We start from the raw sequence: 25,366 nt of genomic DNA, 5'->3' as shown, positions 1-25,366 counted from the left end.
AATATAGGTTTTAGTCAGCAACGTTAAAAATACGCTCGAGGATGAATGAAACGGCGGTTGCCACCGAAATATACACAGGTAGCTGCATTGCAAGTGACCTAGCGCACGGGGTACTTATGACGAATGCATTATCATTCTGGACCGGCCCAGTGGAAGCAGTACTAGTGCAAAATAGTAACACGGAAAATAAAAGACTAGCAAGGAATGAACCACGGCCTGTTTAGCACAATTCGAAGTTGAAGTTTATTTCTCGCTCTTAGTGGTACAGGTATCACTGGGAGAGAGAGGATGGAGGGAAAAAAGCTGCTTGAATGCAGCTTGAGAGTCACCCTACATCCACATTGCCGAGGCAGCATATTGCCTCAGTTTTTCACAAGACAGCTACAGGTGAGGCAGTTGAAACAAAAACTAAAGTATCAACATGAATTAAACACAGCATTTCAACATTTAGCATTACAATCAAAACAAAAAGCAATATAAATACTCAAAACAAAAGCATCCCATTACCCATGTGTACAACATAAGCAGAATTTACCAGAGTTGTAATCTTATTTACTGTTCAGAGCAAGTTCAAGCTAAACGTCTTCAAAAAGGTACAAAATGGTTTTTAGGCTCTTTACTGTGATATCTCTTAGCAATATGTTGTTATTTTCTATTATATTCAGGTATTTTGAAAGAATAAAAGACAATGATTGCATACCGTATTTGGTGCAACAAAGAGGCAATGACCAAGGAAATAAGAGTGGGTATCATACCCCATTGAATAGCGAGATATTTTTAGAAGCGAGCGAGTAGTTTCATTGTTAGTGATAACCGCAGTTTTGCACATCGATAGCAATCTGAAAGGAAACAAAGAAGTGATCTTTAGAATGCCAAATTTAATGAAGTATGGATTTGTATGGGTAGGCCACGATACGTTTGGTATTAGTCTAATTTCCCGTTTTTGTGCTGTTATTAGTTTGGATATGTTGTACTGGGTCGTTGTTCCCCAAACTGTGAGACAGTATATCAGTGATGGGAGAAAAAATGCTTGATATATAAAGCCCTTTACTTGAGACGGAAGTGTGTCCCTATGTTGGCAAATAAGACTGTTGAAGCGATTTAGTTGTTTCCAAGCATGATTACTCCTAAGCATTTTATGTTTGGCACGATTGCAATTTTTTTGCCTCCTAGTGATAGGGTAAAGTTGGCGTGAACAGTTATGTTTCTTGTTCGGAATAAAACGGCCTTTGTCTAATCAGAATTCACTTTCAGATTGTTATTTCTTGACCACTAGTGAAGATACTCCAGGAACTTATTGGCTCGCGAAAATAATTCGTAATAATAAAAATAATGCCTTAACTTTCGCAACGTATATCCTGGGATAGCTGAGCCAAGCCACTGCCAATTTTTTCAGAAGGGATGAAAGCTGCTTCACTCACGACAGCCTTGCAATGCTAAACTTGTGGAAGAATAAATTGGTGGAACTCCCTTGGTCTAAACTCTGAACTCTGCAGTCGACTAAATCCACTACCCCTCATCTCGTCGTGTTGCAATTAACATGGCAGCATGTTACAAAGCAGAGACAACTGTTCAAGCAACAGATTTATTTACAATACTCACAGTTCATCAGGCACTTGTGACCAAAATACATAAGTCTACGCTCGAAAGCTTGTCAAAAGGATAACCGCAAAAAAATGTAGACGTAGTGGGCTTCTGGTTATATGCACTACTTACAGTTCGTCACGCACTTGTGAACAAAATAAATATATCTGCAATCGAAAGCTTGTCAAAAGGATAACTGCAAAAAATTGTAGACGTAGTGAACTTCTGATGATTAACACTACTTACATTTTGTCACGCACTTGTGACCAGAATAAATATACCTGCACTCGAAAGCTTGTCAAAAGGATAACTGCAAAAATTTGTAGACGTAGTGGGCTTCTGATGTTTTCAGAGACACAACGTGCATGTTAACCAGCCGGTACAACTGGCAAGATTGGGCTACCCAGAGTTGTCGGTCACCTCTGTGGCTGAACGCATATGCTTCCTGAACGCATACGCTTACTCAAGTGGAAAGTCAGCGCCTTTCACTTTTTAGCGAAGTAGCTAGAAATGCTCTTCATGCCAGCTTTGGCTGCCTTCTCTCTCTTCTGTCTGACTGTCGTCCTTGGTGTCTGAAAAAAAAAAGACAGTATGCAGGTTTCAGTTAATAATTCCGCACGATGAAACATGATAACGAATGAAATAATGTTGTTTATGACAGTTTCAAGAATATGCATACCCATCTAACATTTAATTTCGATGCAGAAAAAAATTATATGCAAGTATAGAGGCAGCAAAGTGCAAAGCAGGCCACATTATGTCCATTGCAACCATGGCCATCTAATCTCAGCAAATTTCCTCGGGTCGTAACTCTATATTAGTGCCACGTCCGACTATGCTTCCCTTTCCTTGGTACCCCAAGCTAATCATATGGGGGAAGAATCCATCGCTATTATGCTGCGAGAACGCATCACGTGACAGAAACGATATGCCTTCGAGCGACAGCACCATGACATCACCCACCCCAAAAGTGCGGAAAGATTTTACATGGCACATACAAACCACTTCCGCCTCTGCGAGGGGTGTCTGCACTGCTAGGGCACTTTCTTCGCTTGGCTGGAGACTTTACAGCTCGTGCCTTGTGGTACGACAGCAGCGGTATCTGAATCGTCTCGTTGCTGTCCGCAGGCTGTTCGCCTGTTCGGCTCCCCGCTGCCCGTAGGAATGCTTCAGCAGGATTCTCCGCGTGAATACCGCTTAACAAGCCAGCCCGCAGATTACGTTGTGTTTGCGTATTGCCTTACCTTGGAACCGGACAGAATTTAATTTATTCCTATTAATAGAGGTGTTTTTTTTTTACATCTCCCCTGAAACGGTTTCTATAGGACTGGGCTGCATGATTTTCGTGCGGAGACCGCCGTTAAACAGCTTTTTTTTTCTCTAGAAGAAATATTCCTGCCCTGATCCTCCTAGCGAACATTCAGAGGCACGAGTACTGTACAGCTTTCAGCTGTACAGTGAAGCTTCATCGAAATCCTCCGCGCCGATCTAGAAAGCTGCGACGCGTCTGGCTGGGAAGCTGAATCATCTTTGCAGCCAACAAAGGGTGGTCAGGGCATCCCCATCGGATGAAAGCATTCTGCGCCAGTAAACGACGGGAGCAACAGCGGGCAGAGGCTCAGGCTGTGCCTAGCCCGTCGACGGCCATGGTAGCCGATGATGGAGCGTCGCAGTTGCCGCGTCCTCCCGCTAGGTGCACTCGGACCATAGATGACGAGACGTGCGCCGGTAGGTTCTAGGTTCAGCCGTGCTTTTCTGCAGTAAACAGTTATCAGCGCAGCGTAGGTATTTGGCGTTACGTGCCTCTCCTGAAAACGTTTTTCTCGCAGCAGCTATCACAAAATTCGATGGCACCATACTATATATACAGCGTGTTCAAAATTAGACATTACTGATTTTTTTTTAATGTGAAACGCCGTATGTTAATGCTGCTTTTGCACACTGGTAATGCGGCCAGGCGGACACAAATTGGGATAATAATTGTCCCCATAAATTCAGTAATTTACTAAAATTAATTAACTTTTTATTGGCTGAAGTTAGCGTGCATGTATATATTGAGAACTTGGGGGCGGTTTCTTTCGAGGGCTATTCCATTTTGTACCATTTTAGTAACGCGCCTGTGTCCTGAGATTTTCACGTCTAAGATTTTGCCCCAGTTCGCCTAATTGCGCATGCGAGACAGTGGCTATCAGCTTGAAGCACATCCCTCGTGTGACGCAGCTGTTGTGTAAGGCACGCCGCCTTGCAAGAGTGTGCAGCGAGTGGATTGCGTATGACTTTTTGTTCTGGGCCAGCGTTTTCCTTCTCGGTGATAGAAAGCAATGGACTTTTGGGTCGGCGATAAGGGAGAACTATTTCCTTAAGCGATCACTTTTACAGCCAGTAGAAAGACGCGATGCCGCTCGCTGCACACTCTTGCAAGGAGGCGTGCCATACGCAACAGCTGCGTCACACGAGGGAGGTGCTTCACGCTGAGTGCCGCTGTCTCACATTCGCAATTAGACAAACTAGGACAAAATTTTAGACGTGTGCATCTCGGGACACAGGCGCGTTACTAAAATGGTACAAAATGGAATAGCCCTCGAAAGCAACTGCCCCCAAGTTCTCAATATATACATGCACGATAACTTGAGCCAATAAAAAGTAATTAATGAATTTCAGTTATTAACTGAATTTATGGAGACAATTATTATCCCAATTTGTGTCCGCCTGGCCAAATTACCAAGGTGCAAAAGCGGCACAAGCGTACGGCACTTCACATTTTTTTCAACCAGTAAAGTCTAATTTTGAACCCGCTGTATACACTGTACATGCACCTATGGCAGCTTGGTTTCGGGGACTGTTGGCTTCCTTCTTCTGTTTGTCAAACGAGCCCCTCATTTCATTTGCCTTGTTGCCTTGTCTGCTAATAGCTTAACGAGGGTCTCAGTTCTGGCAGTCTTGATGCCATAGGTAGCATAAGAGGGTTCTCGCTCAGTTTCTGCTCTTGCTGTTAGATAATGATCCATGTCACACTCGCGGTATTACAGGGCGTGCTATGTCTGCCGCTATGGACGAGGGTGGCGCTGGTGAACACTCTCAAGGTTCGCTTACACGCAAAACATAAATACCCACGAAAGCAGCAGATTGGACAGCCATCGCCGAAGCTCAGTTGGTAGACCACCGGACGCGATATTCGGAGGTCGTGTGTTCGGATCATCCCCACCGGCAGCATGGGCTGTTTTTTTTTTTGCTGCTCGATAAGTAATTTTCTTTAAGCAACAGATTAGTCGAAGCATTGTTCTCCCATTGATTGGCTCTACAAATTAAAAAATAAATAGAAACATTCCCCAACGCACCTTGGTCTCGGGGACTGTTGGCTTAACTCATCTATATTTGATATATATATACACACACGTCGAAAATAAATCGCTGTTTTCATTCGTGCGGCCCTCTTCTTCGATACGTGATTCTGAATCTGGGAACAAGAATTTCTGAAGTATATAGCAATAAAGGTTTTTTGATTAAGAAGAGAGCTTTTTTCGTCATAGCATTGTCAGCGGCGTAGTACATCAGAATACAGCTAAGACACGCTAACAATAGCAGGCTGGTTTAGGCTCCTTAATTATTGAGAGACGTATAGCCCACCATACAAGTAACAACCATATCAGTTTTCAGAGTTTCAAAAACGCGTTTACTCTTGGCGCTGTGGCCTAACAAATTTTGGGTACATCGAACCGAAATACACGTGCTTTCGAGAAGCTTGCAGGCAAAGCAAACTCTCCAGTATATGTAACTCGTAAAAATAGCCAAGATTTGTAAGGCCACAGCAACGAGAGTGACCGTGTTTTCGAAATTCTAATAGCTGATATGGATATTACTTATGGTGGGCTACAGGCCTTTCAATAATTAAGGAGCCCAACGGTTACAGTTAAAAGTTAACAATTCCATATTAGTTAACAAGCCTGCTAGTGTTAGCACGTCTTAGCCATATTCTGACTTTACTTCACCGCTCACAATGCTATGTCGAAAAAGGCGCTCTTCAAGCTCAAAGGGACTATTTTTAAAAATTGTGTAATGTCTTGAGGTGAAACATCCAGTGTATGCATGGTTACTCGGAGTCCGTCAGAATGCGCAGATAGTACAATAAGGGACAAAAGTCTATAGGGCGTGTGAGCCGCAAACGCAGCCTATAGCTGGATTGAGGACACTTGTGGGAGTGAAAGTCAAACTCAAGGTCTTTAATGTGTGTTAGTAAAAAATGAGATCGTTGCATAGCACCTGTGGGCATAAAGCGGTTTCCGAGCATCCTAGAGAGAAAAAAAACCTTTTCACATGAAGGTACTGACATCTACATTTGAGAAAGTTTGCCATCTTAAAACTCACAAATAATAGTTTTTATGGGCAATGGGTGGTCGCATAAAATTCATTAAAAATATAACTTGACAATACTCACGATAGCTAAAGCATAAAATAACAGTAGAAGATTCAAGTTAGGAAGGACGGAATATTTGTCATTACTGGTGTCAGGGAAACTTGGAGAGATTATGATAAAATATTGATAGTGACCGTGAATAAAAGTGGTCTGACAAGCAAAACGATGTTTACGAGGTATTTTCTGAGACTTTGTGATTGATCTGACTAAACCGCAACCACATGCGCTCTGTTCGAAGTTGAATTCATAACCGTTGCTCTTGTTAACAGACAATATCAAGTAATGGTAATTGAACGAAATATGGTCTTCATTAGGGCTTTAATTCTATATATAAAACAATATAATGCAACACTTTTTCTTTACCTAGAATTACCAGGTACTGAAGGTGTTCTGGTCCAATTTTAAAGAAAATCTGAGAGGATATTTTTTTAAATCTCCGCCGAATTTGACCTTTCTTCGAATTTTTCAGATTCTAGATGATTTCAATGCCCAACTAAAAATCATTTGCCCGTTCTAGAAGCACAAATTTCATCCGACGATAGTAAAAAGTGCGAATTAACACAAGGAAAAAATTTCAGCCTCAGGTTCTTGCTTCTTGTCCAATTATTGTTCTAAAAACTGCCCTTAATGGAATGCCTTACTTATTCAGCAATGTTTGCAGTTTTTTCGGTGCAAAATTATAGGAACCAAAAAATATTTTTGCACTATTTCCTACCGAAAAGTTTGCATACAATTACTGAAAAAATAATCAGGGGCCTCAAAATTTTATTTTACATTCTGCACGTATCCAAACTAGCCATTTTGAGAAATCGCAAAATCGATCGACGTTTTCTACGCAATTCGATACACGATTTTTTTTAACAAAAAAAAAACTACAGCGTTCTTGCAAAATAAGTATGAATCCCTGTGTGTGTGCGCGTGCCTGCGTGCATGCATGTGCGTATGCGTGCATACGTGTCCCTGCGCATGTGCGTTTGCGTGCATATGCATTTGGGTATATGTGCATGGAAGCAACATGCACCGAAACCAAGGAGCACAGGGGAATTTTTTTATTTGTGGTGTTCGCCAAAGGGAGATTAATAGTTCATACAATTAATTAGACATAAAAATCTCCAAAAGCAGATTGGACAGCCGTCGCCGTAGCTATGTTGGTAGAGCACCGGATGCGAAATTTGGAGGTCACGGGTTCAGATCCCACCGGCGGCATGTGGTTGTTTTTTCTTCTGCTTTCTAATGAATTCTTTTTAAAATAATTGCCCTATTAACCTTTTATTGTATTGATGAACACCAAAAAATAAAACAAATAGAAACTTTCCCGAATGTTTCGGTGGCCGTTGGCTGCCGTCATACGTATATCATAGCGAGCCCCTCATTTCCCTTCCCTTGTCGATTATCTCTCTCTCTCTCTCTCTCTCGCACGCACGCACGTACGCGCACACACACGCACACGCGCGCGCGCGCGCACACACACACACACACACACACACACACACACACACACACGTGCGTGCGCCCGCCTGCACGCACGCACGCACACACACACCAAAAGTGATTTCTTGGCAGCTGATTGTGTGCTACAGCATTTGAAACACGCAGCTTTTATAAAGCGTGCGCAAGGTACATAAGTAGCGTAAAGCATGAGTGCACATAACTGTGGGAGGGGAGGGAGGAGGAAGAGACAAGGAAAGAAAAAATAAAAAAGGAGAGAGAATCGATGACAATTTAAAAAGGCGGTCCCCTAATGTGGACGCAGGTGTTCCCAAGGGGGGGAAAATAAAAAATAAAAAATAATAAAAATAGAAAGGGGAAGGAAAGTTCCCTTCCCCACCACCTTAGGGCTACCTTAAAAAAACCCTGGAGGTGTGGCATTTTGCTGACAAGCGTGAAGCACTTGTCCCCTGAGCGAGGAGGAGGCAACATTCAAGAGAAACTGGTAGGGGTGAGGGTAAAAAGGAATTCCAACCAGACCTCTAAAAAAGAAAAAAAAAGCAGTTAAAAAAGAGGAAAAGAAAAGAACAGCCATAGTACAAGAACTTTGCAATATGCTACTCAGAGAAGGGTGGTGGCAACACGATAGAATATAAAATAGGACATCAGCAATAATAACAAGTTTCTAATCAATCCTTACAGGAGCCCTCGGTACACACGCGCACACACAGAAAAAAAAAAGAGAGTAGGCTAACAACAACTCCAACACCAGAAACAAACTGCAGTGAGTCACAAGTACAATGTACGGCAAGACAAATGAAACTGCAAGACTATTCCGGGCTAAAAGCAAATTTAATGGTCACTGCCGTGACCACGCGCAGAACAGCATGGCAGTTCATCAATGTATGAAGAGAAGACAGACATGACAGAAAAAATGACAATAAAAAGAGGGCGAAAAAGGACGAAAGAAAAACTAGCAGTAAACGGGTGAAAATAATGCATGACAATACAATGTTAAAATTAATAAAGAAACGGGTAAAAAATAACACCAACAGTAAATGCGGGACAATACGAGTGACATGAAAAAAAGAATGAAAAGACGTCGGAAGCTATGCTTGCTATGCATTCTGCCACCCGTTCTATCAGTCTCTACTCCAACATGTCTGAGATAATTATTTGTTACTCTATTAAGTGTGTAAGCATGATAGCCGGCCTACTGGTTTGTTTATGCCGCTCCAGACTGCGTTAAATTTGTGAATCAGGTACAATTCACAGCTCTCGCGGTCATAATGTGTTTTGAACCCCGATTGGAATACAATAGCTGTAAAGTTATTGAATGCCCAAGGTTCTTAATGTGTTTTGAAAGTGGAACACTTGGCTGTGTCCGTACATGCGATCTGTGGTTGTTGATGCGAATTCTGAACGGTGTAACTATTTCCCCAGGTAGGCTGAGCTTTACAGGTGTCACATTCCAGGAGGTAGGCAACATTAGCACTGTCACATGAGAAGTTACCTTATATCTGAAAATAGGAGGATGACTCTGCACGTTTAGCACCAGTACGTAGCTGGAAAGAGTTTGCACCTAGGTTTATTGCATGCTGCAGATCCTCTGAAGCTATGGTTGCCAATTTTAGACAATATGTTATCATATCACGGACGTTCCTTGCAGATCTGGGGGTCCTGAAGGGCACATGTTTTGCGAACATACCGGACACCCAAAGACATGTGACGTCTGTGCTTCGATCGATCCCAAAACCGGCCTTCGCTGATTCATACAGCAGCGTTATCAACGATGTGAAAAGGTTATAGTGGCCAACGGGTGTTACGTTTACAGTGAATACAGGTGTTTTGTTTCCAAGCTACATTTGTTCTATGCTTCCATTCACCGAGCTTTATTTCAGATGCACCGTTTGCATGTGTGTGCGCATGTTGTTGAACTGGCAGAAAAATAAATATATCGCATACTAATGTATTCATGCCAGCATGTACAAAGGGAAACTGAGCTTTTTCGCTCAGGCCTGCGACGATCAAAAAGTGACATCGGTGGCATTATTTATGTAACAACGGTGACGATTTACTAACGAGGCCCATGCCAGCACACTTACGGGATGGATTTACAAGTTCTATATCAAATCACCCCCAACCCATCCCGGCGCTGCGGCTGCTCTCTGAGCGGCTGAAGTGATGAAGGCGGCGCCTAAATTTAATTTGGGCAAAGAAAATGTTTTAACACCTTGTCAGGGGCATACCAGCTTGAAATGCAATATGCACAGCTACCAATTTCCTGGGTGCGCAGGTCGTCGCTTGGTGAATCGACGGTGTCACAGCTGTATGATATGTAGAACCTGGTCATTTCGATACCTGAATAACAGTTGTCGCACCCATGCCACTTGCTACGTTGTAACTACAGTGTTCTAGAAGGCACTGTAGTTGCAAGAGCAAAGCGAGTTTCGATGCAAGGCTCTGAAGTAATAAAAGCGGTCGGCCGCGCGCGGTGCTACCGTCGTATACTGAACGAGAAAAAAAGCTCGTCTGCGCGCTCCTGCGTCGCTGCATTCAGCGAGTTTTAGCATTGCCGTTGAAAAAGGGTGACGGTTTAAGCTGGTTGGGGTAATAAAGGCGGGCAAGAGAGTGTCTCGGAGACATAAGTATACGTAAAGAGTCTACAAAACGCGGGGCGAACACATCACACATATGATTTCACTCTACAACCAGCCTACCACGAACACGTCTACCAGCCTACCACGAACCTGAGTGGTGCACCCCGAGGATGCATTCCCAGCCAAGGGCACACACAGCGGAACACCATCTGGGACAGGAAATGTGCACTCAGAGGCAAACAGGCGGCCAGAGAACGTGGGCGAAGTCAACAAGCAATTACAAGTGATGAGCAGTGAAGCTCGAGAAGTGAACGAAGAATGGCTAAAGTAAAAGGGAGGTGTGGGAAAAGGTCAAGTGAAAGGTTTGGATTGGTTTTATGGCCGGAGTTATATCCCAAAGCAACTCAGGCCACGAGCCCACGAGGGACACCGTAGCGGAGGGCTCATAATTTCGACAATGTGGGGTACTTTAACGTGCACTGACATTGCACAGTATATGCGGGCCTCTAACACTGCGCCTCCATCTAAATGTGAGTGCTGCGGCCGGTATCGAACCTGCGGCTTTGTGCTCAGCAGCCGAGTACTACAACCACGAGCCACAGCGGCGGCGAAAGTGAAGGAAAGCGCGAAAAAAAAAAACATAGCAGGAGAAAGACGACAATAAACAAAATTATGGGAAGCGACGAACAGGTCAAATACGCATATCGTCCGACAACAGTCGGTTCCCGGAAAGAAACAATCATTTCTTTTTCTGTAAGAATGAGACAGAACGCTGATGCAGTATAGTCTCTGGCAGAAAACATTTGAAAGCATTCAGTATAGGCAGCCACAATCCTAGCAATGCATCCGCCAGAGTCCCTTTAAGTCACTCTTTCCATCGCTTTAGCACCAGTACAAAGTGGAACTGGGGTCTAATTCTCTGCACGTGTATCTGCGTTAATATCATTTTATTAATGATTATGTCCAATCTTACGTCGCTGCCCAAAAGGAATGATAATTATATTTGTAAAGTGGCAGTTCACTGTTAACTGCATCAAAATTGCATTTTATAATTGTAAGTTGCATATATTTCACTACAGGGTATGCTAACGTTAAACTCAAATTTTGAAGAGCAGTGAACGCTAAGACCAGGCAAGTTCGACATGAAACTCAGTTATAAGCAGTGTTGGTAGTAACGCGTTAGTTTTTTCGGTAACTCAGTAACTTACTTGTTACCATTTGGGACCTGTAACGGGTAACATATTTACGGTAACATTTATCTGTAACATGAGGTGTCACGTTACTAGTTACTTTTTGTTCCAGTTGTCGCCTACTCCGTTACCTTTTTCTAGAAAAAAAACACGCAGAGCACCTACAGCGATGTTGCAAATAAACAAACAGGCGCTGTCGACTACCTTTGTTGCGGCTCACATGCATGCCAGAAAACACCTGCCCTTGACAACGCACCCAACTAAAAAAAAAGAGAATAGCCATAAAGCAAGAAACACGTGCACGAACACGCATTCCCACACTTGCCTTCGCCTAGCTCCTCTTCCCGAACCACTCACACACACAACTCTCTAAAGAGTGGAAGCATGGCGAGCATTTTGGAACATCATATTTTTCAGAATTACTCTAAATTTGCTGAGAGTTCAGTGACGTTTTCTTTGTGCAGTTAGAACTGATGATGAGGTGTCAATTGGTGCTTAATGCCACATTCAGAAGATGGCTTCACCATGTGCCACAGAGTTAGAATCCAACACTTGTAACTCTGCAGGCAACTTCAGGCCACTAAAACATTGCTAAGCTCTTGCACATTTGTGCAAAGTATTCTCGTTAAATCAGGATATCGCATAAAATTGTTGTTTGGGCTAGAAGTTTTATGTGAAATATGAGCATTATAAAATTGCTATCATGAGTTCGTAAGGCGAAGACGCACTAATTAAAATTTATGGCCATGAAGTAACGGCAAAGCAACGTACGGTACTTATTTCGGTAACGGTAACGCGTTACTTTTTTTTCTAGGTAACGTAGGGCGGTAACACGCTCCTTTTTCCTTAGCGTAACGAGTAACGTATTTAGATACGGTTTTTCAGTAACGCCCATAACACTGGTTATAAGGTCTGAATATTGTTATGGCAGTGGCGTACGTCTAAAGGGGGGGTTAATTATTGGCACTGTTCTTCTTTAAGACAAAATAAAAAGAAAATATTGCGGCAACGAGACAGCGATATATCGTTTGTCATATCTGAACACAGAGATTAAAATGCTTAAGGTGTTTGTGAGCAAACAAAATCAAGTCCTTCAGGGACAGAAAAGAGCGCCCGGAAAATTTTCGGGGCGGCGGCTGCGAAACGGACAGCCATTTATTTCCCGTTTTAAGATCAGGAATGATTATTTATACGTTTTGTGCATATTCATTGGCAGCCAAGTGGTGATGCATTAAAAGATTGGCTGTGGTTTAGCTCAGGTTAAAACTGATTGAATTGCGAAAGCTCGCTTAGCTGCTTCGGCTTCTCGTCGCTTTCGCAATCATTCTTCTCGTTGTTCCTCTGTTTCCTGGGCACGTTGCAACCTCTTTCTCTCATTGTTCCTAGCTTGCTTAGCTTTTGCCTTAGAATTTAACTGTTCCGAAGCAGTAGAGCAACTAGATTCAGATATAGACTCTTCGTTGGAAAACTTCCATGGCGAGACTGATCAACCAACGCATAGCGCACCGCTATATATCCCAGTGATGCTGCCACAAAGCGAGCGCAAGGCGAGGAGGTCGTCATATCAACGGAGAGACCACCTGTTAGGCGCGGCACCGGCTCGGGGGCCACGGCACACGCGATGCGCAGCTTCCTTCTAGCTGCGGCGGGGAGCAAGCTGACGTCACGCGTCGTCATAGAACGGAGAGAGCTGACGTCACACCACCTGCTAAGAGCAGCGACGGCTCTGGGGGGGGCCACAGCATGTGCGACGAGCGGTTAGACCTGGCGTAGAATTGCTTTCACAATAAAAAATGGGATACGGGATAACGCCCTAACAAGCAGCGTGAATACCCGGTCAGCCCCTCGTAGCCGAGCACACCGACAATGCGCTGTTTCTGCTCCAGCAGGAGTCTATGCCAGCGCCGCGCCACGGCAACTGCTTCTCGAGCCACACGGGGAGAGCGCAGCTTCTGCAACTACAACGCCTTCTAGAACACTGTAGTTGTAACTGTCAATTCGTTGCACGTCTCCATGCCGCCGACACTGAACTCCCAGGCGCGACAGCTGAACCGATGCCATCATGGTGCGACGGGAGCAGGCCGCTGCGAGGCATATGGCGTCAGGCACGCCTCCTGCCTGGCGGGCGCGCAGGCATTAAACATAGAAAATAACACCAGATTAAGCATAGCGGAGACGTAGTAGCAGATTACCGTATGACTGCTGTGTATGCGCAGTGGACCCAACCGGCCACGCAACAGGCACTGCGCGTGCATGCGCAGCCAGCATACAGTAACTCGGTCCACGCTACGTTACATCTCTATCATCAAAAATAAATACTGCAGCTTTAGATAATCACACCTTCCCCACATGTCATATCTGCATGAAAAAAACTGCCTAAAAACATGCTTGACTACACATCTGTAGGAAGCGTTTCATGCATTTAATCCATCCATGGTGCACAACGCGGCGATAGCATCGCTGCCATAGCTTGCATCATTAGAAGCAATATGGTTTCGCGACATAGTGGTGTGAGGATTATCGTGTAGATAAGCAGCCAGGCTTGTATCCAAGTGTGCCCCCTCCCCCTTTTTCACTTGGCAGTGCTCATCCAAATGCCAGCACCCCCACCAAGCACCACCACCACCATCAAAAAGAAATTACCTTGGGTTTCTCCAGAAAGAAATTCCTGGCTACGTGCCTGTAAGCAGCAATGAGCCAGTATCAGACATTGCTTGACCATGCTTGAGCTTGGGTGCATTACAAGCTCGAAATGAATAAATGCTTTAATCTGAAGTTTTTCGGGGCTTTTTCTTTTTTTCGGCGGGTTTCTGTGCAGCGATTACCATATATTTGCGATAAGGGACGCACTTTTTCTTTCCCAATTTTGGCGCTTTCCGGCATTTACACGAAAAAGGAATATTAGAGTCCACTTTATATAATAACTTTAATAACCGCTTTATTAACCCATACAGCCTGACGTTGTATTTGACGCCTACACGTGGCGGCCCGTACCCGCATATATACGATATGAGTATATATGCGTACATTGGTCACATATGTGGTAATGAAAGAGAAAAAAAATTAAAAATTGGTTTTGATCAGAAAGGAAATGACGCAGTAACTGTCTCACATAACTCGGTGGCGCCGTAAGGAAAGGGTATAAGGAAGGAGTGAGAGACCAAAGGAAGAAAGACGACCACCTGGGGATCTCTGACATGCACTGACATCACACAGCACATAGTAGCTGTTTGCGTTTCGCCTCCATCCAAACACGGCCACTGCGGTCGGGTTCGAACTCGGGTACTCCTGCTCAGTAGCCGAGCACCTTATCCACTGAGGAAATGTACATATTGTTTGAAGCGGCAGCTAAAGGGTCATTAGAGCTAAGTTAAACAGCCAAAATTACCACTCGAAATGCGTTTTCGCCTAGCGAAGGAAAATGCCATGATCGAGTGATACAGCAGATGTCAAGAAACGTTAGCGAATTTTTAGCCACTTTGCGCATTGTATCCAAGAATCGAAAGTGCAACTGTGGAATTTTATTTCCATATTCTGTATTAGTAGTGTATATTACCCCTACCCCTATCCTTTCTTATTAACGCTTCCCTTTTCTTTCCCGCTACCTGTCCTTTCTCTCATGCTAGCTGCAGCTCAGGTGCTTCAGGTTTTGATGGCAGATGCCGCGGCTAGCAACATCTTTTCCTTCCTTTGTTATTTTATTAAGAAATAGCCACTAACAACAACTGTGAAATTCGAGTCATTCATATCGCCATTCCACATCACGGTGTGGCCATAAATTTAGTTTAATCTTGATCTGGATAAACTGAAGCTGGATGAGAGCTGTAACAAACAGCTGCAATGCAGTGAAATGCATACAGGAATGAAAGTAAAATCTTCCATTGCTGCAAACGTTCACCATAAAATATCGTCATTATACTTCCCATCAATTTAGTGTTTAAGCACTTGCCTGCTTTCATGCTGCTGCAGTTTACTACGACGGTCATATAGGTAAACAAAGGCTGTGACTAAAGGTACGTCGGACGGACCCCGCACATTTTTTTGTTTTTCCCAAGTAGGTCGGGCGTATCATGACCAACGTGTTTTTAAATGTCTGGCCATTTGACGCTATCTCGGCATTATGCTCGATTTTGTTCCTGTTGCCCTCCTTTAGTCCGCCATCTACGAGGATAGTTATACATATAGTTGATTCAAGAATATTTACGCTCACAGCCAGGAATGGGGTAATTGGAGTTCGATGTGCGTACTTCGAGAGTGCAGCAACTGTACTGCTATGAATGACAAACACTACGTATTACTACGTATTACTTACACTGTTTGCCACAGTTTGATTTCAACGTGTGAAATGCAATATTACTCATGCTATTTCCATGCCATCGTATGGGGCGCATGCATGTGCTTTTCTGCTGGGTGCCGAAATCCGCTTCATCAACTTGGAAGCTTGTTTCATTGCAGCGAGCCGCTGTACTCCTGCCGAAGTCAACTTTCTCCTTGCAGCTCCTCAAAGCTTTGCGAAGGCTGAGCTCCACAAACGCTAAGCAAGCAGTATGACGGGCATACATTGGACGTGACTTTAGCGATGGGACTACAGTGATGTCTGCCTTACCTTTAATCAGAATCGACTGGGAACATCGGACGTTCCATAAACAAAACTCCTAACAGGAATGCATTAAAGAAACGGCTTCTGGCTTCAACAAAGAACGTCGCTGAGAAACACGCGGATGATGGGGCTGAAACGACCAGCTGGTCCAAGGCACTTAATCACTGATCTTTGAACTTTCTAATCGGTAGCAGGTATAACATGCTTTTTTTTTCGTACGTTCATCTGCCATGCTTGGGGGTGAACGTAGATTGCCGCTTGGAATCCACGTGCATCGGAGGTGGTGCGCTTGTTAGTGCTGCTATTCCTGGTTTAGAAACGAAAGTTGGTAGCGGTTTGGGTTCCCCTCGATTCTGGAATCAAAGCTCGGATAGTGGTCAACGCACGACAGCAGCACTTCCGTGAAACTGGAGAACCGCATGTTAGGGTACATTGAGAGGGAAGAAATCGGTGATCCGGTTCGCTACGGCATCTGTGGTGCATGAGCAGACCGGGTAATCCTCGGAGAAAAGGCACTGATTCTCTCTTGTGGGGAAGTGTGTGAGGTGCACAAAAGATCCGCGGCGGATATGTGAACACGGTGCGTCGACAGTGGCGCATCGCACAGAGGAGCGCTGCGCGTGCCATCCCAGCGTTGCGCGTGTGCACGTGCAAAGGGTGTGTGCAAAGTGACGGTGACAAAGAGCATGGCAAGCGCGAAGCGGAGAGCTGACGTGTCATAAAACCAAGGTGTGAAGGAAGACAGAGCAGCGAAGATGGGGTCATTCAAACGTGGAGGTGGCAGTCATCGGACAAAGGGTCCGTGCTGCCGTGACCTCCTTTGGATCACTGACGCAAGCCTACTGCGGTCCTTGCAAGCATGGAGGTGGCAACCGATGGAATGAGGGTCCGTGCTGCCGAAAGGCTCTCTAGGATAGCCTGCTTTAAGCCTCCGGCGTTTCATGACGCCGTCGACGAGACCTGGCTACCTTTTTCCTGCCGCTGCCAAGTTCTTCGGGCTGTTGACTGAAGACCACTGGCGTCTTCCTGCAGTTTTCTCCACTCCTAATACCACCTGGCTCTCTTTCACAGCCTCCGTCAATGTAACGCAAGCGACACGTCGCATTTCATCAACCAGCGTTCCGTCCTGTCTACAAGGCATCCCCGGTTCACCTGGGACACACAGTACTGGGTGAACTCTTTCCTTCATTCTGTAGTGTTGTACGCATGTTGATTGTGTGTTTTTCTTGTTTTCGTTTCCGTTTCTTATTGGCCTTTTACCTTTAAATCATAAATACGGCTTCGTTTTGTTTTCTTTGATCTCCTTATTCTCTTGTCCTATTGTTCGAATCTGCACGCGATAGCGCTCCTCTTCGGAAAGTCGGGGACGCGTTACCGATTCGCGAAACAGTCCTCTGCACACAATGCATACACATGACCGAACTGCAGAAGCCTTGTTACCACTCTGGAGCAGTCGTTCTTTTGCACAACCGTGGTCGTAGACTGTCACAACGGCCGCTCATAAGGAACCAAACTGGGCTAAGTAGTTGTTCACTTTGGCACTGTGAGCACAGTGTTGACAAAAATCGACAGGAGAGTGCCTGGTAGCTGACACTCGTTAGACCGCATTTCTTCTTCATTTTCGTGTCGATCTTTCATGTCAGCCTCTGACAACACAGCACACCGTGCAGAAATTAGTGTGTTCTTTTGCTATGGATCAAGGTTGCTGTGCCAACTTGCGAGCTTGCAGTCACCCTGCCTCAAGCGCAGATTTCTCATCATCCACGAGAGAGACGCCACCTAGGTGGCCACGACTGTACCGAAAAACATAGTGCATGCCCCAAGAATTCATTTCAAGATCCAAGACAGCACGAGGTGACATCCTTTCATTCAACTCGAAAGCAAACTCTGGTGGCCGTCCTGCACTTGTCTGGGATGCACTTTGCCTAAAATGCTCGCAGGTCACCCTAAGGTTAAAATCCGAAATATTATATCAAGGTCAGTTATGTACCAGAGCTCGGAAATCAAGAGTTCTGTGCATGCAGATCTGCAGTCCACAGTTAAGCAAGGGGCATCGTGGACACGCCACAGCTATCGAGTGGCCGGGTCACCAGTCTCTACTCTGTGAATGTGCCTGAACCACATGAGCCTCTCTGGCTTCACGGAAGTGCTGCTGTCACTGACCACTATCAGAATTTCGATCGCAGAATCGAGAGGAACCCAACGTGTGACCAACTTTCTTTGCTGCACACATTCCTCGACTGGCTCGAGCAGCGCTAATAAGTGCAGCTGCCCAATCAAAGTGGCATTCGTTTACTCGTAGTAGCGTTCGGCTATCACACCCGGCGACTACCGGCCAAATGTCCGATGCACGCGGATTACAAGCAGCCTTGCACCATTCCAGTAGGGACATCCCTACATCAAGAATGCTAAGTGGACAACATATTTTTCCCCAGTTGTCGAACGAATAACTTAATTTCACTTTACTATTTGCTTGTGCAAGCTCTCCCTAATGCAAAGTTTTCAATGTGAGCCTCTTGTATTTACCCAAGTGTTGTATGGTGCTTGAAGTCCAGGCACCTTGTTTTTGCTCAGCCTGCTATTTGAATGAAACAAAAAGCTAAACAATAATTTCTGAAGCTGCCACCTTTGGGTTGCGCAGCAGAAAGTAGCATGACAGAGTAATGTGGCCAGTACACACAATACAAAAGGTTCATAAGACCCACCCAAATTTTCAACGTGTGTATAACACATTGGCTCAAACTTGTTAAGCACATTTTGTAAAGCTTTATTTTTTTTTATGTAGAGGCTAGTCCAGCAGTGTTTTTGCAAGGAAAAACAGCCTTACTGCCCCCTAAGATTTCCTAAGATACGAAGCTGTAGTTACCTTGGCTGACTTCTGCTCAGAATTCTTCGGTGAGCCTTTGTTGTTACTCTCCTGTTGCTGCACTTGTTTGGACTTCTTTTTCTGCAGAGAAACAACAAAAATCTTGTGAGCCTTGCAGCAAATACTTTTGTTGTGTTTATCCATGTATGTAGATATAGCCACATTAAGAAACTAAAAAATAAAACATAGACGATGCAGTTGATTTCTCTGCTTAGACTGCTAGTATCATGCTGTAGAAAGATGTAAACACAATTCAAGATTGTGCAGCTGCACAACATTTGGCTCCGATGTCCACCTCTTTTGTAGCCTTTTTCACCACATGAAAAGTGATGCAAGGAAGCTGCAGATAGTTTAGGGAGGCTGCGCACATTCTCTCATTCTTTTTCCTTGGTCCAAAAAATAGCTCATGATAGAGCTGGAAAATAATATTAGCTACTATTATCAGTACCACAGCTATGCACATGCACAACCATTTCCAAACAACTATATATATAAAACATTACATTAGGTGCTGAAAAATGTTATCCATGATATAGCCACATCAGAAACACCCAGCGCAAACATAATGGCATGGACATTGTTCATTACTCAATATAGTAGCACAGAAACACAGGTCTTATTTGTCCTCTGATTTTTGCCTTTTTTGTAGTAGCCTCAACAGCAACAGTCAGCTAACAGCAGCAATTTTTTAAAATTTCCTAATTCCAGCGCAATACCTGCACCTGACTCTGTGCTTCCGACTTGGTTTCTACCGGCAAATGTTTCTCGGGGCTCGCTATTATTGCTGGCAAACATGAAACAGCGCACAGACCAAAATTCACACCCTTAACAAGACTACTGCCTCCAAGGCAGGAAATCTACTGAAAAACGGCCAATGACAATGGCTCAACCCACAGGAGTGCTGTAAGGCTTCGAATTCCTTTTCCAAAAAACTTAGAAGGAAAAGGTTATCCATAGCTTTCCTCAAGGATCAATACAATGTGTTCAGCTGCGGGCATTGCTACCTGCATACACTGAACCAGCAGCAGCCTAGTGCAGGACGAAAGCCTCTTCCAGTCATTTCCAGTTATTTCCACAACCCACAACCCCATTATTACCAAAAATTTCTTCACCTCGTCACTCCAGCCAACTCTCAGTAATCCTAAATTATTTTTAATTAGCCTCAACAATGTTATCTGTCTTGATGAGAAACATGCAGCAGAGAAAAGATAAGCGAGTAGGCATCCTGAAATCAGCCAGCAATTAATAATGTTTGGTTTAGTTTATGGGGCTTAACATACCAAAGCAATTCAGGCTGTGAAGGACGCCATAGTGGTAAGCTCCAGAGAATTTAGACCACCTGGGGTTCTTTAATGTGCACTGACACCGCACAGCACTCTAAAATTTCAACTCCATCAAAACACGACTGGCGCAGTCGGGATCGATCTTGCGTCTTTCGAGTCAGCAGCCGAGCACCACAACCACTGAGCCACTACGGTGGCAATTAATAATATCACAGTAGGTGTAAAACAAGCAGGGTCATAAATGGCACACAATCAGGCTGATGCAGAATTGAAAATGTTCTTTGGGCAAACATGCACCCACAAACGGAAAACAACTTGGCAGCAGCGATATAGCAGCAGTGCACTCAGTGGTCATCGAGTTGGGAATGCCAGTCATTTTTTGTTGCCCTCAATTCAAAGATGAAGGACAACAGTTGAAATAAACCACCTAAAACGCCGGCAACTATCTCGAACATCATGGAAATGGCCGCATGTTTTTCAGAGCACTCTGGTTAGACTTCCATAGCAAATACAGTAAAAGCTCGTAAATTCGAATTCAGAAATGCGGACAATTCGAACTGCCGGTGCAGTCCTAGCTAACGCCCTTGTAAGTCTATGGCGCTGGACGCTCGCTAATTGGGACGATATTGGTCTCGCACCGGTTAATTCGAACGGGCTGCCGAAGGATGGCCACGTCTAGGAATGACCAGCGCGGCAAGCAGTCGTAAAAACAGCCCAACTCAAACCTGAATCACATGCTGCAGTGTCGAATGCGCACTTCTAACGTGCGTGCAACGGCAGGACTAATGAAAAACATCAATCTCCGAGACTTGTCCGACCACGTAGTTTCGGTTTCACTCTTCCGAGCTTTGCGCCAGCCCGCGGCAAGAGCGGCTATCAGCCGCGAATTTGACAGCCAATTAAGACCAGCTGAGTGCCGTTTTAGACGCTGATTGGGGCAGCTGCGGGTTTCCCTTGCTTCCATCACCATGGTTCTTCCATTGTGCCATGGTTTCGCCATGATGGAAGGAAAGTTGTGCCGAAACTACGTGCTCACCACGTGCCGTTAACTCTTTGTACAGCCAGCTAAGCACGGCTGCATGTCCAATCCAAGTGGCCGTGAATGAAGCCTCTGTGAAAGGGCTCCACTGCTACCGTGCAGTACCGTGAAGGACGTCAGGGAGGCCGTTACCATTTTGGAGCCGTTCTGCTTTGACGTGCACAGTGCGCACAATAAGGTGTTGATGGAAATGTGAAAATTATTCATCGTAGTGCTGTTCTCATCTCAAAAGCTGGTGAACATTGCCCACTATATTTCAGCAAATAAATCTGCCATGATGCAAACAGTTCCTGTCAGTTTTTTGCAAGGTCATTCGATAATTAGAACTTCGGATAATGCAAACATTTTTCCAGGTCCCTTGAAATTCGAATTAACAAGCTTTCAATCTAAGGAACTGATAACAACACATTTTGGATACCATGTGCAATGCTGAAACTCAGGCACAGCAAAGCTTCACTGCAATAAAAATTTTAAAAAGTTCTTCTGTGTTAACTTTCGAAGTTTGAGCTATACCTTAAGCTGTGGCAAGCTTGGTGTTTTTTGCTTTTCCTCCTCGACGGTGGTGGCTGGTCTTGTATCCAGGCTGCAATACATCAACATACATTTCAAGTGCCACTGTGGGTTTTCTACTGAAAGCGCCACTGTAATTATAGTCTTCAATGACTTCGCACCATCAAAAGCTCTAGCTATAGAAAGACACAAACTTAGCACTGACAGTGGTGGCCACAACCAGCAGTTAATACTGGTAAGTCATTAGTAATTACCACAAAGCATGAAATGCTTACTGATAGCTACCCTGCAGTACTTTCCATGACAGAACTTCCCTGAAACTTTAGCGAGTCTGAAATAAGCTCTGCTAGTTGTTGAAATGGGCCTAGAAACAACATCAAGCGAAAGTGCTCCCCAAGCGTAAAAATTCTGCTCTCACTAGCAGCTTGAATGACTCTTGCAACAAATGTAAAACAGCAAAGGCCTCATTAAACCAAACTGTTAGTGTTATGTATATTGAATTCAGGCTACATTTTTAAGTAAACTAAGCACTGTGATTTGCAATCCAGTAATTCATGCCGTCTTTTGAGATTGTATGAAGACATGAAAAGACAGCACCGCTTTGCTGAGAAAAAAGACCTATAACCTCTACCTTCACCGGAAATTGAGAGTACAATGCCCCATCCTTCCACTCGTTGCTTAAGAAGTGAATGTTACAAATCTGGATATTCAGCGAAGGACAAAAGAAGCACAGCGCTGCATCACTAAAAAGCAAAGGCCTGCAAAACGGAGACTGCTCAAACAGTACAGTGGTCAAACCCACCAGCAGGCATGAATCCAACACTTTAACATTTAATTAATCACTGGTCACAAAATAACAGTTCATTTCGCCACTGAGAGTAGGCGTAAACAGGAAATTCATAGCAGTGGACAGTTCACTGTACACCAAGCGTCATGAAAAGAAACTGCATGTGCAGGGTTTAGACTTTGCTTCTTTTTTTTTTTAATTGAGCGGGCCTTCTGGTATTTATTTTGGAATGCAACTTTCATTGTTTTTTGGCAAGTTATTTTCTACGAAACAGTTTTTTTTTTTTCCAGTCAAATATATCATGTCCACGTGCAGTGAAAAATGACGCAGAGTTTTATATTGGCCTTTTTTTTTTGAACGACAAGCTCATATAGTAGCCATTAACACACAAATGGCCGTATTAAGAGCCGCACTCAAAACCATGGTACTAAATTCCAAAAATAGCGTTACTTCAGTGAGTTCCCGGTTCGAGCACTTTCTTAATTTCCATCTGGGATCTACTGTAACTGGTACTAAATAGCCAGCTATTTGTGACATGCATGCCATAAATACTGCCATTTTTCGGCTAAAATTGAGTTTCAAAAAAAAAAAAATTGCCATACTTTTATCAGTGTTTTTCAGTTCAAACCAAATAGTCCAATGCTTAATTATGTGTCCATAATTTTCATATTGCTATTGCTAGAGCATGTTTTGTTGTTGTGTTGTGTCGGGCTTTAATAGCACATAGGCAACTAAGGCCATCATGCACCAAACGCAAGGTTTGTGTGTTTGTATTGAGGGAACCAAAACGATTTAGCATCTCACAATTCCTTTAGCAGCTTTGCTTCCTTATAAATGTAAAGACTTTAGAAATTTCAAAAAGTGCTTTTTCTCCCAGGAGTAACCTAGGGTGCAATGGGATGTGTTCATCATAAAGTTGTGGGGAATGCTTTTGTCTTAGTTGCCTGAGCTTAGTGCATGAATATAAAATGTGGTTTATGGTTACCACTTCTCCACGGAATTCACATGTAGGTTTGTCTTGTTCTGTCAGGATGAAGTTATGTGTGAGGTATGTGTGGCCTATACGAAGACGGCACAGAATCACTTCCTTGAAATGTTCCTAATGGGTGCATGACTTCCATTCACCTAAAACTGGCTTTAACAAGTGTAGTTTGTTATTTACTTCGGTGTTACAAGCGGACTGCCATTTTTTTCCTTAATTTCTGATGTACTAGGTTCAAGCAATCTTTAAAGGGCACCTTTACTTTTTTTTATTCACTTGCCATTTGCTTGAGCAGCGCAGAAGCCTGGTCTCTCACCCCCTTTTATTCCATCATGACTCGGTACCCAGCACAGTTTTATGTTTTGTCCTTAGGCTACGGCTGTTATGTTGTGTATGATGCCACCAAGAAGCGCAGTGATTGCATTTCTAGAGTGAAGAGCTGTAAGTATGCTTAGGAAGTCTCCATAAAAGATACTATTTGCAAGGCTCTCATTTACTATTTTTTCTACGGCTACACAGACAGCGGAACATTCAGCAGTGAAAATAGATGCACACTGTGGAAGTCTTACTGTTTCTTCCCATTTCACTCGTATTACTGCATTTTCTACATAAACATCCATGTTTGAACCATCAGTATAGAGGTCCAAAAAGCTACTGTCCATTTCTTCGAGTGCAAGGAATTCTTGTATAATATGTTGTTGTGGAGTTTGCTTTTTACGGAACTGTTTAAATGTGGAATCGCAGATTACAAGAAAATTGTACCATAGAGGTAGTGGGTCTCGTCTTTGGGCAATGTCGCACAGTGTGTTCTGCATACAGAGATTCTGGCACATCTCTTCGAACTGCAAGACCAATGACCTGGTAGCCAGAGATTTGTTGTTGAATATTATTCTAGAAGAACATTCTGTTACAACCAGATAGCAGATGTGTTTCGGTAGCGATCTTACTTTAAGGACATATGCACACGTTAGATCAGTTCTTCTATGTGAGGGTTCATTTGTTTTTGCACAGAGTCCGACTATGGGGGATGTCCTGTATGCACCGCATGAAAAGCACAGGCCTGAGTTGTGTACAGGATCTAATTTTTTTAGGCATGCACACGTTAGAGCAGTTCTTCTAATTTCAAGTGAGGGTTCATTTGTTTTTGCACAGAGTCCGACTATGGGGGATGTCCTGTATGCACCGCATTAGAGGCGCAGGCTTGAGTTGTGTACAGGATCTAATTTTTTTAGGTATGCACACATTAGAGCAGTTCTTCTAATTTCAAGTGAGGGTTCATTTGTTTTTGCAACGAGTTCGAATATGGGGGATGTCCTGTATGCACCGCATGAGAGGCGCAGGCCTGAGTTGTGTACAGGATCTCATTTTCTTAGGTATGCACACGTTAGAGCAGGTCTTCTAATTTCAAGTGAGGGTTCATTTGTTTCTGCACAGAGTCCGACTATGGGGGATGTCCTGTATGCACCGCATGAGAGGCGCAGGCCTGAGTTGTGTTACAGGATCTTATTTTTTTAGGTATGACGGTCTCGCTGAGCCATACACAACACGCCCATAGGAGGAATGTACCAAAGAGCGATAAATGTGCAAAAGACATGTTCTATCAGACCACCAATGCTTCCTTGAGAGCACTTTGAGTATGTCTAATGATTGCGAGGCTTTTTTTTCTTTAGCGTGTTTATGTGAAGCAAGGACGTGAGCTTTGTCAAATGTTATTCCTAAAAATTTATGCTCTTGTTTTACTGGTAGTATGGTTTCATTCGAGTGCAGGGTGGGGTCATTCTGCAATTTTCTTTTGAGCGAGAAAAGAACCGCTACTGTTTTTTGGGGGGCAGACCTTAAACCCATTTCTGTCAGCCCAAATCGCTAGTCTGTTTAATGTTAGCTGTATCAGTCTCTCACAAGGTTGATAAGCTGGAGGATGTGCACGCAATAAACCTTGGAATTATTCTGCATATGAAATTCATTTTCATAACAAATAGTGCAGTGCCTAAAACGCACCCCAGAGGTACTCCATTTTCTTGAATGAAGTCCCTTGGAAACACTGAATCCAGGCATACACGAAATGAACGGCTGGACAAGAAAT

At 44.0% G+C, this 25,366-nt stretch overlaps 1 protein-coding gene across 21 annotated transcripts in view; it reads right to left on the bottom strand.

Moving 5' to 3' along the window:
- Positions 1-1,571: 1,571 nt before the first annotated feature.
- Positions 1,572-25,366, bottom strand: part of LOC144114734 (uncharacterized) — a 391,960-nt gene continuing 368,165 nt past the window's right edge. For 19 of the 21 annotated variants that reach the window (XM_077648637.1, XM_077648646.1, XM_077648655.1 and 16 more), the window contains 3 exons: positions 18,683-18,763; positions 13,860-13,896; positions 1,572-2,156 (listed from right to left, as the gene is read on the bottom strand). In XM_077648637.1, the coding sequence (XP_077504763.1) occupies positions 2,089-2,156; positions 13,860-13,896; positions 18,683-18,763 (186 nt within the window). In that variant the 3' untranslated portion in view covers positions 1,572-2,088. The remainder of the gene's footprint in view (positions 2,157-13,859; positions 13,897-18,682; positions 18,764-25,366) is intronic. The other 2 variants (XM_077648640.1, XM_077648651.1) reach the window with 1 other exon arrangement.

The sequence above is a fragment of the Amblyomma americanum genome, chromosome 1 (assembly GCF_052857255.1).
Source record: "Amblyomma americanum isolate KBUSLIRL-KWMA chromosome 1, ASM5285725v1, whole genome shotgun sequence".
In the NCBI taxonomy this organism is placed as follows: domain Eukaryota; kingdom Metazoa; phylum Arthropoda; class Arachnida; order Ixodida; family Ixodidae; genus Amblyomma; species Amblyomma americanum.
This window is presented reverse-complemented; position numbering and strand designations above follow the sequence as displayed.